The sequence below is a fragment of the Oryx dammah genome, unplaced genomic scaffold (assembly GCF_014754425.2).
Source record: "Oryx dammah isolate SB20612 unplaced genomic scaffold, SCBI_Odam_1.1 HiC_scaffold_25, whole genome shotgun sequence".
Lineage (NCBI taxonomy): Eukaryota > Metazoa > Chordata > Mammalia > Artiodactyla > Bovidae > Oryx > Oryx dammah.
Genome location: NW_024070209.1, coordinates 4,262,284 through 4,278,029, shown reverse-complemented (window position 1 = coordinate 4,278,029; position 15,746 = coordinate 4,262,284). Strand labels below are relative to the sequence as shown.

The 15,746-nt window shown below is 36.1% G+C and overlaps 1 protein-coding gene across 12 annotated transcripts in view; it reads left to right on the top strand.

Annotated features, from left to right (window-relative positions):
• The window catches only part of TSGA10 (testis specific 10), a 96,211-nt gene that overhangs the window by 29,544 nt on the left and 50,921 nt on the right, over window positions 1–15,746 (top strand). For 7 of the 12 annotated variants that reach the window (XR_005725812.1, XM_040267656.1, XM_040267654.1 and 4 more), the window contains 6 exons: window positions 3,245–3,310; window positions 4,412–4,579; window positions 5,242–5,397; window positions 8,047–8,217; window positions 8,308–8,385; window positions 9,332–9,483. Coding sequence is in view for 11 of the 12 variants with exons in the window: in XM_040267652.1 (XP_040123586.1) it covers window positions 3,245–3,310; window positions 4,412–4,579; window positions 5,242–5,397; window positions 8,047–8,217; window positions 8,308–8,385; window positions 9,332–9,483 (791 nt within the window). In the remaining variant the exon portion in view is untranslated. The remainder of the gene's footprint in view (window positions 1–3,244; window positions 3,311–4,411; window positions 4,580–5,241; window positions 5,398–8,046; window positions 8,218–8,307; window positions 8,386–9,331; window positions 9,484–15,746) is intronic. The other 5 variants (XM_040267658.1, XM_040267657.1, XM_040267659.1 and 2 more) reach the window with 2 other exon arrangements.

Here is a 15,746-nt window from a genome sequence, read left to right as displayed (position 1 = left end):
TGACCATAAACCTCCTTTTATCTTTTCACCTTGAGTTGTTTATCATTCATGACTTAATGCAGTGTTTCCCAGAGTGTTGAACATGAGTTTCTGAAACATAAAGAAACAGAACTGTAATTTTATCATCACTAGTTTTGTCATATAATTTATATTTTTAATGAACATAGGGCCATTATTAGACTGGATCTCTGGTAACTCTTGTCATTACTGTTACTTTATATGTGATTCTGTCAAAAATACTTTAGAACCTACCATGTGGAAGACAAAGCATAAAGCCTGTGTATGTGTCTAACCCGCGCCCCCAACCACACACACACTGATTCCCTCTCTCTCTCCCCTGCTTCATTTTTCTCTAGCACTTTCCTCCTTCCTCCCTCCCTCTGCTGTAGCCACACTGACCTCCCTACTGTTCCCTGATTTAGCAAACAATCTTTTCCCTTTTGCTATAGCTGTATGCTTTATCTGGAATATTTTTCTTCGATTTTTCACTGGTTGACTCCCTCAGTGTGGACTTCCCTGATCACCCCATTTTAAATTCTATTCTTTGTAAACACTCCTAATATTCTTAAGAATATTGCTCCTTTTTTCTAATGTCCTGTACAATTTATTTTTAGGTTTATTTTTTGTCATCTACCAACTAGACTCTAAGTTGTCCAAAGGCAAGGATCTTTGTCTATTCCATTCCCTTTTTAAAAATCTAAAGTATAGAGCAGGTGTGAATGCTCATTAAATTTTTTCTTGAATGACATAATCACTGTCTGATATATACTTTGCCTATTATCTTTTATTTATCTCTTTTCAACTAGAATGTTAGCTCCATGAGGGTAGAGGTTCCTGTTTTATTCCATGCTATAACCAGCATATGAGACAATCAGACACACAGTAAGATCCTCACTAAACAATTGTCAAGTAAATGAAGGCAGTAGCATCTTTTTATTTGGGCCAGTTATAAAATTTTTTTTCAGAGTGGAATAAGCATTAAATTTTTTATCTTGATAAAAGTAATACATTTTTTAAAAATAGAAGAGTATCATGAAGAAAACTCCAGTACTTTGGCCATCTCATGCAAAGAGTTGACTCATTGGAAAAGACTCTGATGCTGAGATGGATTGGGGGCAGGAGGAGAAGGGGACAACAGAGGATGAGATGGCTGGATGGCATCACTGACTCGATGAACGTGAGTCTGAGTGAACTCCGGGAGTTGGTGATGGACAGGGAGGCCTGGCTTTCTGCGATTCATGGGGTCACAAAGAGTTGGACATGACTGAGCAACTGAACTGAACTGAACTGAACTGAACTGAATGAAGAAAATAGTATGTACCATAATCACCTTGCTATACCTAGACATAATCTATCTTGCTCAGTTTACATACTATTGATTATATTCCATCTGTATTTGGGGATATGTATGTATAATTCATTTTTTACCAGAATGTGTCTTACTAGATAAAATTTTTGGGAGTGTAAGTTTTTATACTTAATTTTTATGGACACCTTTACACATGCTGTGGTTTTTCCAGTGGTCATGTATGGATGTGAGAGTTGGATTATAAAGAAAGCTGAGCACCGAAGAATTGATGCTTTTGAACTGTGGTGTTGGAGAAGACTCTTGAGAGTCCCTTGGACTTCAAGGAGGTCCAACCAATCCATCCTAAAGGAGATCAGTCTTGGGTGTTCATTGGAAGGACTGATGCTAAAGCTGAAACTCCAATACTTTGGCCCACCTCATGTGAAGAGTTGACTCATTGGAAAAGACCCTGATGCTGGGAGGGATTGGGGGCAGGAGGAGAAGGGGATGACAGAGGATGAGATGGCTGGATGGCATCACCAACCTGATGGACATGAGTTTGAGTAAACTCCGGGAGTTGGTGCTGGACAGGGAGGCCTGGTGTGCTGCAGTTCATGGGATCGCAAAGAGTCAAACATGACTGAGCAACTGAACTGAACTGAACTTACACATATATAGACCTATACCAACAAAGTTCCATCTAGTCAAAGCTATGGTTTTTCTAGTAGTCATGTATGGGTGTGAGAGCTGGACTATAAAGAAAGCTGAGTGCCAAAGAATTGTTGCTTTTGAACTGTGGTGTTGGAGAGGATTCTTGAGAGTCCCTTGGACTGCAGGGAGATCAAACCAGTAATCTTAAAGAAAATCAGTCCTGAATATTCTGGAAGGACTGATGCTGAAGCTCCAATACTTTGGCCACCTAATGCGAAGAGCTGACTCTTTGGAAAAGGCCCTGATGCTGGGAAAGATGGAAGGCAGGAGGAGAAGGGGATGACAGAGAATGAGATGATTGGATGGCATCACCGACTCAATGGACATGAGTTTGAGCAAGCTCCAGGAGTTGGTGATGGACAGGGAAGCCTGGCGTACTGCAGTCCATGGGGTCACAAAAAGTTGGACACGACTGAGTGACTGAACTTACACATAATCCATAATAGATCTATATCTTTTTAGTGTCTAGATAGTAGTGAAAATTAAAGCATTGAAAATTATTCAAAATTATATATAAGCTTATCCAACGTGTACTTGAGTTATATTCCATACTATAACTAACCCTTTAGTATTTCATAAACTAAAATATAACTGCTTGAGAAATCTCAGAATTTTGATCTAAAAAATAAATGAGAAGCAATAATTCCAGAAAATTCAAATTTTAATGGGAAACATTTTAGTTTGGAATAACAAAGGAGGAGGTTCTGCAGAGATTTATAGCTTTGCATAAAAACATAATCACTGTTCCCTAGGAATGTATAATCTAGTCATAGACTAAATATATGACTACAAGGCTGTTAAGACTATCATAAAACTGATACAAAAAGTATTTTGTTGGTTGGATTGAATTAAACTATTAAAAGAGTTCACAGGAAAGAGCAATCATTTCTGACTTGGGAAAACTTAACTTCATTCTAGTCATTCTTTTGACTTCCTTATTCTCATCTTCAGAATTATAATTAGTATTAACATTTTCTTTCAGTTTATGAGGAGTAGTTTGACAAAATGAAATCAATTAGTATTTTATACAAAACATTAGATATTCTAAAGGAACTGCTTCATTTCATTCTAGGTTCTTTTACCATCAAAAGTAGGTAAATATAAAGGAATAAATTATCTTTTCTCTCATAAAATATTTACTGTCTGCATGTTTTTAAGTGACTTCTGTTTCTGATGCTCTCTTTCCAACAAATCAATTTAGACATTTTCTACCTAAATAGCATTTTTTTCTGGCTTGTTTTTCAGATTGAACTCATTTGCCAGCAAAATAATATAATAGTATTGGAAGATACAATAAAAAGGCTTAGATCTGTAAGTACATTTTTCATAAATAAATGTTAAGGAATCACTTTTATTCTGTTAGTAGGACTGCAAAAAATTATACATATGTTTTGGCTCTCATGTAATTTGTGAAAAATACAAAGTGTTTTGTTTTCTAAAATCAGCACTCTCCCTGGTGGACAAGGGTCCTCCCATCTGTAAGAACGAATCTGTTCTTGCTCCCTTCCCATAGTCTGTCCTTTCTTAGAGCTGGAGAGAACTTTTGCTTGGTTTTATTAATGTCCTTAGCTGTTACTTGATTAAAATGATGTCTGTGAGTAATTTAATTCTCAAAATGTAAGCTGTATTTGTTTACACATTAACTCTCATCCCTCTTAATAATAAATATTTTAAAGTCAAATGTTGTTACTTAGTTCTGAGTAATATGTTCTCTTTAACAATGTGAAACGAAAGTTGCTCTGTTTAGGCATTTTAATGTTGTCATTTAAAATATTTGAAACACCCTCTCTAAAAGTATGTCTGTACTTTTATCCCAATAAAGTATTGGTAAATAAATGTAAAACAAATGCTTCTAAATATATTAAAGTGAATGGAAATGAACGAAAGTATATACAAACATAGAATATCCAGCATTCATTTAATTTATTCAATTAGTTTATTTTGTTCAGTAAATTTATTAAATTAATCCAACATTCAATTAATTTATTTGTTGAACAATTATTGAATAAAACTTGAAACTATAAATAGATGCTTTAATAGTAGCATACAAGCTTCTCTTAGCAAATTAACTTTATTTCTAGAACTTATAACTAGATCTCTTATAAGAAACAATTCTGGCCTCTGAAATTTCTTTACTGTTTTTTCTTCAAAATTATTGTGTCAACATAGGGACATTTTCAGTGAAATAAAAATACAGTACATTCAGAAATCCTGGAAAAGAAAGGTATCTAACTGCTTTTAATTTTTTTCTAACTGCTTTTTAGAAAGTATTGCTGAATTATTATTTTTTGAATTATTTCAAAATACCAAATTTATTATTTTTAAGGATCCTGTTTGCTTTCAACTTTCATTTAGAAAATGATAATATAGTTTAGCTTGAAATAATGGCCTAATTTTTTCCTCCTTGGCAAGATAATTTTAGAGACTGAAAAAGCACAAAATAAATCTCCTTCCAGACTTGATTCCTTTGTCAAAACTTTAGAAGCAGACAGAGATTACTATAAGAGTGAAGCTCAAAATTTGAGAAAGATGATCAGAAGTAGATCTAAAAGCCCACGACGGCCATCTCCATCTTCTCGGGTAGGTTTTTGGAAACTTGTAAATGTTTTGGAATTTGTTGCTGAAGCAGTGGATTTTATTTTTGATTCACCTAATCTGGAAATAATTCCTTTTAATTTGGCATGAATTGGTGTCTCAAGGAAAATGGGAGATGGAGCTCTCTTTGGTGGCACCATGGACCATCAAAATTGGTCCTTTATCCCCAGCATTAGTAGTGGTTGGGGGGTAATCAGACAAATGTGGAGCAATTGGGGATGATGTTGTTTAAAAGAGAAGTGATTTTTAAACTTTTTTTTTCATTATTTCATTATATAGTCATGTTTGCTTAACCAGAAATTGTGTGCTGCCATCAGTAGGACATTTCTATTAGTGTGTGTGTGTGTGTGTGTGTGTGTGTGTGTGTGTTAGTTGTTCAGTTGTGTCCAACTCCTTGCAACCCCATGGACTATATTAATAACACATGTCAAAGAAGAATTTCACATTAAAAAAAAATTTTACTGAAGTATAGTTGATTTACAATGTTGTGTTTAATTTCAGTCTGTACAGCAAAGTAACTCAGTTATACATACATATTTTGTTTTTTGTATTCTTTTCCATTATGGCTTATCATAGGATATTGAACGCAGTTTACCTGTGGTATACGGAAGGACCTTGTATTCAGATTTCTCATGTAATAATTATAGGGTACAAACTGTGATGTAGAGCTTCTGAAGACAACAAGAGACCGTGAAGAACTCAAATGCATGCTGGAAAAATATGAGCGTCATTTGGCAGAAATTCAGGGCAATGTCAAGGTTCTCACGTCTGAGAGAGACAAGACCTTTCTTCTGTATGAGCAGGTAAGCTTATTTATATGTAAACAAGATATGTAAGTACTAGCATTCAGTTCTGCGTGCGTGTTTGTGTGTGCTCAGTCACTTCAGTTGTGTCCAACTCTTTGTGACCCTATGGACAGTAGCCCGCTAGTCTCCTCTGTCCGTGGGATTCTCCAAGCAAGAATACTGGACTGGGTTGCTATTCCCTCCTCCAGGGGATCTTCCTGACCCAGGGATCGAACCCATGCCTCTTATGTCTCCTGCCTTGGCAGGTGGGTTCTTTACCATTCAGTCCACCTGGGAAGCCAGCATTTAATTCCTAGAGATGGGTAAATTCTTTAAGTTCTGTGAGGATACTTAAATCTGTTAATCAAATTAATCTAACATTTGAGAATTACCTTTGTTCTTATGATGTTCTTAATGAAATATGAAGTATTTGTGTACGTGTACACACACGTGTTGTCCTCTTATCCTAGAAAGATGATATACATGCATAGAAATCGCCTGCTTTTTGGAATAAGAAATGAGAAAAGTAACCGGATACAGTGAGTTCATGGTGAAAAGAGTTAGATTTGGAGGTTAAAAAATATTAACACATAGCTTGTGGTGTACTATCAATCACTTTAGGAATTGCCATAAAATTTGTTTAATTTCAGAGAGTAAAATCAATTTGTCGTTTATCTGTATTTTTAGCTTACCATTGTACAACCCTTATTAAACAAATAGCTTCTTTACTCAATTAAACCCCATGTATCACCAACATAATTTTTTCAAAAATATCAAATTTTATTAAGAATTGCAGCTACTAAGTGTAAGGTTCTGGGCTTGTTACTCTAAAAGATAGAAAAAATAAGACACTGTTTCCTATGTTTACATTCTAGGTAGGAAGAGAAGCATATTGTGTTGTATCTATTTTTTGTTATTTTAGCGTAAGTAGTCTAGAAGATATTATAAGAAATAGAAGAGATAGGTATTTTTTAGTTATGGCAATTAAGATCTTTGCTGGACTGTATGGAGTTTAAGTCCTGAGGGAAAGATGGAGTTTCTCTTATCTTGAAAGGGGTAAGAAGGAACATTCAAACTAGAGGAATGACCTGAAACAAAGGGTAAAGGCAGGAAAAACAGTATGTGAATGAATCTATTTATGACTAGAACAAAAGGTGTATGTCCGTGGAGTGAGGTGGGAGCCAAGGCTTGAGAGGTGGATTGGACTAGAACAGAAGTTTTCAAACTTTTTCTGTGAAGGCCCGGGTAAAAAGCAGCCTGGGCCTTGCAGGCTATGTGACCTCTGACACAGCTATTCAGCTCTGTTGTTGTAGTGCAACAGCCCCGGTAGATAACAACAAGAGAACGAGTTTGTTCCTGTTATTCAGTCGCTCAGTTGTGTCCAACTTTTTGCAACCCTATGGACTGCAGCACGCCAGGCTCCCCTGTGCTTCACTATCTCCCTGAGTCTGTTCAAACTCCTGTCCATTGAATCAGTGATGCCGTTCAACCATCTCATCTTATGTTGTCCCCTTCTCCTCCTGCCTTCAATCTTTCCCAGCATCAGGGACTTTCCCAGTGAGTAGGCTCTTTGCATCAGGGGGCCAAAGTATTGGAGCTTCAGCTGAAATATCAGTCCTTCCAGTGAGTATTCAGGGTTGATTTCCTTTAGGATTTGGCTATGTTACAGTATAATTGATTTATAGAGACACAAGTACTTGAAATTCCATAGAGTGGTGGGTGTGGGAGCCAGGTTAGACTGGAGTAAGAGAGTGGATGATAAGGAACAGGCAGGGTGTACAAACCATGACACTTAAAAAAAAAAAACTGTCAAAGGAAAAAGAGACAGATGATGATAAATGGGACAGTAGGATTAAGTGACAGTTTTTCAAGATATGGGAGCCATGTGCATGGTTGAAGAAGTAGAGGAAGAGCCAGTGGAGAGGGTAGTATTTAAAGTGAGACAAGTAATTAAAATTGAATTAGGGGTATCTTAAAAGACACTTCAGGAAATGAGGTCCAGGAGTCTGGTCAAGGCTTACCTATGGAAATTGGGAAGTGATATATCTTCTTCTGAGACTTAGATACTAGCTGAATAGATAGTGAGCAAAATCAAGAGAAAGGAAGATAAGGGAAGGAAGTAGCAAAGCAGGGTATGAAATCACCTGCAGATATGAAATAGACTTGGAACCCAAGGATAGTTGTTGAACAAGTGTGTGAAGCATAGGTTGGGTTATCAGTAAGGATCAGTAGGCCTTTCTGTTGGGGTGAAAGTAGTCAAGACATGGAAATGGCACATACATTTTTGTAGAGGAATACTGGAACACTATGATAATATTTATTAAACCAGTGTTCTGCCTAAATTGTACTGATTTCAAATTTATCACAAAATGGATGATATATATCGTAGGGACCTCTTAGTAAAACACTCTCTCTTGCATTAACTGCCTCCAAATTAATTTGTTTTAATTTTTGGCAAAGATAGTGTAAACCAAACTTCTGTTTGTAGATATTCATTTACACTTGGGGCATCATTTGCATTTATTTGTGTAAGTTCATTAACGAATTATATCATTATCCTGCTGCATGCACATTAATTAATATAGGCTTGCATTTTATCTGGCTGGATAGAAGATAGCTGTCCTAAAGCTTGTTAAACAGAAGTCTATGTATGTATTTAAATAATAGGCACAGGAAGAAATTGCCCGACTTCGACGGGAAATGATGAAAAGCTGTAAGTCTCCTAAATCAACAACAGCACATGCTATCCTCCGGCGGGTGGAGACTGAGAGAGATGTGGCCTTCACTGACTTGCGAAGAATGACTACAGAACGAGATAGTCTGAGGGAGAGGCTAAAGGTTGGAAAGAATTTTATCTCTATGAGGATCTGTGAAATGCAAAACAGCAACATTAAGAGCACCTTTGTTTTGTTTTTGTTTTTTAAACAGATTGCCCAAGAGACAGCGTTTAATGAGAAGGCTCACTTGGAACAAAGAATAGAGGAGCTGGAGTGTACAGTTCATAACGTAAAGAAAAGTCACTTTTGCACTTTGGGCTATAAACTGTCAGTGGCTCCCCACTTTCCCCTTTTTCTTTGTTCAGAAAAGTTGGTTTTCTCAGATAGCATTTGCAGTCCTAAAGATGTTTAAGGTGGTGTATATACTGTAAATTATCACTTTTTCATTATTTATTTTCTTCTAAAAAATGTGAGTAAAGTCTTTTCTCTGTTAGGTTGTGTATGCTTTTTGTGTATGTTCTTTAAAGAAAAAGCATGAGGGATGCATTCTCAGTGATTTTAACACTTATTTATCTCCCTGTTTCATTAATGATAGCATTGCCAGACAGAGAAACTGACTTATTCTTACTAAAGAGTAGCTAAGATAGAGAAAATTATAACAGAATGAAAACCAATGAGAAAAATATATTTAGACTCAATTTAATTGTGAAGCATCACCTTGTTACTAGTTAAGGCTTTGAGATGCTGTCCATATATATTGGAGATATTCTGACTATATAAACAGAATTAAGGGAATTCAGCTTTGCGTTACCAACTTTAATTGACTGTATTTCTAAATTCATCTGTTTTATGTTATAATGAGGTTTTTTCTTTTTTAAGAAATTGACAGTAGACAGAAAAAAACAGAGTTTTTTTTCATAATCCCAGTTTGTATGTATAACTTGTTCATATTGAGCAACAAATAAGAAAGCGTCTTGCAAACAGGCTATGTGTACTACCGTCCAGCTGAACCAGACTGAAAATGTGCATCTTCTGTGATAGGCTTCATGGACAAGCTGTGTGGCAGCGTGCCCAAGTTCCTGCTCTACAATACCTTGTCCATGTAGCCTCCCACAAGGTTCAAGTCTAACCTGATCATCTCATATACCAATTTGTACAAAGACAGAATGTCTCTCTTGAAAGATTACTGAGATGTTTTTAGTGATGGCAGTAACCTTGTCATTCTGCCTGTATAGCTTGATGATGAACGTATGGAACAAATGTCAAATATGACTTTGATGAAGGAAACAATAACCACTGTGGAAAAAGAAATGAAATCACTAGCAAGAAAGGCGATGGATACTGAAAGTGAACTTGGCAGACAAAAAGCAGAGAATAATTCTTTGAGGTAAAGTCAATTACCATTAAACCAATGGTTTACTATAAATAGTAGCTCTTCTTTTTGAAGGATATTTTAGGGTGATAATTAAGTTATTTGTTGACTTTAATTTTTGAAAGGATTATTATGAAACAGGAGTGGATACCTCAGCACATATTAAATGATTTCCTAAAGGTCAGTCACAGACTGACAGACTGGGAATGCCATACTTATAGGAATCAAACTTCTAGTAATTTTAATCTTGTATTTGCAGAAAGCTTCAGTATGTAGCTGAAATAGCTTTTACAAAGCCCTTCTGAGTAAAGAGCATATTTGACCTTGGCCTTTCACTGTTTAATTTACCTTGTAACTTAAATTATGTCCTGGGATCTGAACAGTATAAGAAAACACAAAGCACAGGTTTGACAATAGCTTAGAAAAGGGGTGGTTTGACATACAATAAAAGCCATAGCAAAGAAATAAGAACATGTAACAGAACTTCTGTTAACTGGATGCCATGTACTGTGTTTAGCTGTTCCTACATACTGCTCTGTAGCAGGAAAATCCCAGTTAAAGCAACCCACAGGCAGTGGTGTAGGGGAACAAGTTTCTAAAGACTTCCATGTTAGCAGTTTCACTTGCAGTGTCTATTGACGTGAGAAACAGAAATTCTACACATTCACTCAGGTTGAATTTCAGTGTATCTATGAACATATGAAAAATAATAGTTCATGAGAGTGTGAAATACATTATTTAGTCTACAGATAATACTTGGTTCATATACAAATTCCCAAAGTCGCCTCTTTGGTCTTTCAAGGGTCTGTGGTACGTACTGATGCATTGGAATCACTTGTCAGGACAGAGGATTACTCAAATTCTTTCCCTTCATTTATTTATTTATTTTTAATTAATTTATTTATTTTAATTGGAGGCTAATTACTTTACAATATTGTAGTAGTTTTGCCATAAATTGACATGAATTAGCCATGGGTGTACATGTGTTCCCCATCCTGAATCCCCCTCCCTCCTCCTTCCCTATCCCGTCCCTCAGGGTCATCCCAGTGCACCGGCCCTGAGTGCCCTGTTTCATGCATCGAACCTGGATTGGTGATCTGTTTGACATGTGGTAATATACATATTTCAATGCTATTCTCTCAAATCATCCCACCCTTGCCTTCTCCCACAGAGTCCAAAGGTCTGTTCTTTACATCTGTGTCTCTTTTTCTGTCTTGCATATAGGGTCATCATTACCATCTTTCTAAATTCCACATGAATGCGTTAATATACTGTATTGGTGTTTTTCTTTTTGACTTACTTCACTCTTTATAATAGGCTCCAGTTTCATCCACTTCATTAGAACTGATTATAATGTATTCTTTTTAATAGCTGAGTAATACTTCATTGTGTATATGTACCACAGCTTTCTTATCCATTCATCTGCCAGTGGATATCTAGGTTGCTTCCATGTCCTGGCTGTTGTAAACAGTGCTGTGATGAACATTGGGGTACACGTGTCTCTTTCATTTCTGGTTTCCTCAGTGTGTATGCCCAGCAGTGGGATTGCTGGGTCATATGGCAGTTCTATTTCCCGTTTTTTAAGGAATTTCCACACTGTTCTCCATAGTGACTGTACTAGTTTGCATTCCCTCCAACAGTGTAAGAGGGTTCCCTTTTCTCCACACCCTCTCCAGCATTTATTGTTTGTAGACTTTTGGATTGCAGCCATGGCATGAGATGGTACCTCATTGTGATTTTGATTTGGATTCCTCTGATAATGAGTGATGTTGAGCATCTTTTCATGTGTTTGTTAGCCATCTGTATGTCTTCTTTGGAGAAATGTCTGTTTAGTTCTTTGGCCCATTTTTTGATTGGGTCATTTATTTTTCTGGCATTGAGCTGCATGAGCTGCTTGTGTATTTTTGAGATTAATTCTTTGTCAGTTGCTTCTTTTGGTATTATTTTCTCCCATTCTGAAGGCTGTCTTTTCACTTTGCCCTTCATTTATTTTTTACTCTCTTGGTTGAAAGGATATTGCAGGTTCAGGTAAAATAAAAATAATAATAAAATAAGAACAACAAAGAAAACCTTGAAAAATAGAGAAAAAGTTTCCAAGAAATTTAAATCACCCATGATTCCATAGCCCAGGGAAAATGCAGTAATATAGATTCATTTTCTAGCCAGAAGTGTTTATATCTGTATATAAGCTTTCCATGTAATTGATATCATCCTATATTAAGTTATATATTTGGCCAATTTCACTTAATCCCATACCAGAAATATTTTCACATATAGTTGGAAGTTATTTGAAGGCATTTTAGTGGTTTATTAAAAATATTCTAAAAGATAAATATATAATAATTTTGAGGGCTTTGTGTACATTTGTTTTCTTTTAGCAGTATTAGTAAAGTGTAATAGACATAGTAAAAATTGCACATACTTAAAAGTGTTCAGTCTGGTAAATTTTGACATTTGTTCGTACCTGTAAGGCAATCACCACACTCAAGATAGAGGCCCTGTCCATCACTCTACAAAGTTTTCTCATGCCTGCCTATCCTCTTCCCCAGGCAACCACTGATTTGCTTTCTGTCACAGAGATCTATTTGGATTTTCTAAAATGTTATTATATAAGTGAAATCATGCAGTGTATATTCTTTTATAGGGCTTCTTTCATCAGCATAACTGTTTCAAGATTTATCCATGTTGTCACATACAACCAACAGTTTACTCCTTTTTATTGCTGAGTAGTATTCCATTATATGGATATGCCACATAAACATTTCCGTGTTTCCAACTTGGAACTATAATGAAAACCATTATGAGCATACACATATGAGTCTTTATATGGATGTGTGCTTTTACTTCCCTTGGGTAAATACCTGAGACTAGAGTGACTGAGTTATATAATGGAGGTATGCTTAACTTCTGAAAAAATCATTGAACTGTTTTCAAAGTGGTTGTACTGTTTTATTCTACATTTTCACCAGCAGTGTATGAGTGTGCCAGTTGTTACATATCCTCATCAATACTTTATATACAGTATCTTTCTGGTTTTAGCCCTCCTAATAGGTATGTGCTGTGGTTTTGATTTACCTTCTCTAATAACTAGTGATTTTGAGCATCTGTTCATGTCATTTTGTCCCATACATATATCTTCTTTAGTGTCTGTTCAAAACTTTTGCAAACTTTTTTTGAGTTATATGTACTAATAAGTTGTAAAAATCCTTTCTATATTCTGGATATAAATTCTTTGTCAGGTACAATATATGTTTGGCATATATTTTTTCCCAGTCTGTGGCTTGCCTTTTTATTTTCCTAAGTGTCTTTTAAAGAGAAAATATTTCTGATTATGTGAAACTTACTGCTTTTTAAAAATTTATTTCCAGCCCTTGTATTCTTTTAAAGAAATTGTGAAGCCTAAGGTGAAATTTTTCTCCTGGATTTTCTTTTAGCAGTTTTATAGTTTCAGTTCTTACATTTAAATCTGTGATCCATTTCAAGTTAATATTTGCATATAGTAGAAGGTGTAGTTCAAAGTTCACTTTTTTTGCATATGAGTATCCAATTGTTCCAGCACCATTTGTTGAAAAGCTTTCCTTTTTTTCACTAAATTGTTTTGTAGCTTTGTAGAATGTCAGTTGTCCACATATGTGAAGGTCTATTTTTTGAGTATCTATTTTGTTTGGTGGATCTATTTATATGTCTTGATGCCAGTATAACATTTCCTGATTACTTTTTTTAGTCCTCAAATTAGGTAGTGTTAGTTCTCTAACTTTGTTCTTTCTTAAAGTTGTTTTGGATATTCTGGTTCCTTGCATTTTTGTTTAATTTTAGAATCAGGTTCATAGTATAAACAGAAAAGCCTTGGCAGTTTGGAATTGGTGAAAAACCCCTACTCATGAACACTCTCCATTTCTTTCTTTTCTTTTTTTTTTTTGGATATGCTTAGTGGCTCATGGGGTCTTAGTTCCTGGACCAGGGATCGAACCTGGGCCACTACAATGAAAGCAGCAAGTCCTAATCACTGGACCATTACCAGGGAACTCCTGTCCATTTCTTTATTTAGATCTTCAATTTTTCTCATAATGTTTTATAATTTTCAGTGTATAGATCTTGCATTATTTTTGTCAATTTATCCCTAAATATTTTTTGCTTTTTGATACTGATGTAAATGGAATTTTAGAATTTTAACTTCTGATTGCTTATTGCTTATATATGAAGATACAAATTTTTAAAAATAAAACTTTGTATTATAGAACAGTTTTAGATTTACAGAAAATTTGTGAAAATAGTGCAGAGTTTCTACATACCTCACACCCAGTTTCTTCTGTTAATAACATTTTGCATTAGTATGGTTCACTTGTTAAAATTAGCTGATCAGTATCAATACACTCTAATAAACTAAAGTGTGTAGTTTATTCAGATTTCCTTAGTTTTTCCATAATGTCCTTTTTCTGATCCAGGATCCCATACAGGACACCATATTACATTTAGCTGTCTTGTCTCCTTAGGCTTCTCTTGGCTATGAAACTCTCAGACTTTCCTTGTTTTTGATGACCTTGACAGTTTTGAGGAATACTGATCAGGTATTTTGTAGAATGTCTCTCAGTTTGGGTTTGTCTAATGACTTCCTCATGGTTAGACTGGGTTATATTTTTGAGAGGTCACGGTAATAAGGTGCCATTTTCGAGTACACAGATATTCAGATGTTATGAGTACATCTTATCAATATGATTTATCACTGTTGATTTGTACTTCAGTTGCCTGGCTGAGGTAATGTTTGCCTTTTCTAGAATGTCATATAATTGAAATCATATAGTACATAGCCTTTTCACACTGGCTTCTTTCACTTAGTAATGTGCATTTAAGGTTCATCCATGTGCTTTTCATACCTTGATAGTTCATTTCTTCTTATTGAATAATATTCTATCATGTGTATGTACCACAGTGTGTTTATCCATGCACCTATTAAGAGTCATCTTGGTTGCTTCTAGTTTTTGGCAATTGTGAATAAAGCTGTTATACACTTTCATGTGCATGTTTTTGTGTGGACAGAAGTTTTTATTTTTTTATTTAAATTTTTATTTCAGCTTCTCACAGTTTGTAGGATCTTAGTTCCCCGACTAGGTGTTGAACCTGTGTCTTCAGCAGTGAAAATGCAGAGTCCTAACCACTGGGCGGCCAGAGAATCCCCAGAACAGAATTTTTTAGATCAGTTCAGTAAATACCTAGGAGCACAATTGCTGAGTCATATAGTAAAACTGCATTTAACTTTGTAAGAAACTACCAATTTGAAACTACTCACTTTCAAAGTGAGTATACCATTTTGCATTTCCATCAAAAGGAATGAAGGGGACTCTCTGTCAGCATTTATTATTGTCAAATTTCTGTATTTTAGGCATTAAAGTATGTGTGTAGTGATGTCTTGTCATAATTTGCAATTCTCTAATGACAAATAATGTGGAACTTCTCGTATTGTTGCTTGTCATCTGTATTTTTGGTGAGGTGTCTATTTAGATCTTTAGCCCAATTTTTCAATTGTTTATCCACTTAGTGTTGAACTTTAAGATTTCTTTATATATTTCAGGTCATGTTTTTATCAGATAAAGTGAAAGAAAGTGAAAGTGTTAGTCACTCTGTCGTGTCCGATTTTTGCGACCCTATGGACTGTAGCCTGCCAGGCTCCTCTGTCCATGGGATTTTCCAGGCACGAATACTGGAGTGGGTTGCCATGCCCTCCTCCAGGGGATCTTCACCACCCAGGGATTGAACCTGGGTCACCTGTGTTGCAGGCAGATTCTTTTTGGTTAATTGAGGAAAGCAGGCCTGAAGAGGAGGATGTAGGGAAGCCTGCCGTCAAGAAGAGAAACAGAAACGGGACAGTGGAGACGTTCAGTGCCTCTGGCATCTGCAGCTGCAGCAGGCATGGGCCAGAGCCCAAAATTTAGAAGCACACCAGATGACCTTGGGCATGCTGGTTACTTCTTAGATGTAATACTGAAGGCATAATCCATGAAAGAAATAATTGACAAACTCTACTTCATTAAAATTGAAGACTTAAGAGGCTCGATCGGGCAGAACAGAGCCAGGCAGCAAAGGGGAGCATGCCAAAGACTCTGGGCAGTGGCCTAGACGTTGGAGCCCACCACCCTTCTACTGACAGTGCTTCTTGTGAGGCCCTTGGCCCCCAACCAGCAGCAGCCCACAGAGGGCATGGATGGCATAGAACCCAAAAAGACAGCCCCATTGGAGGGAGACCAGCAGCAGGGGTTGAGCGGATACCCCCACCCAGATTC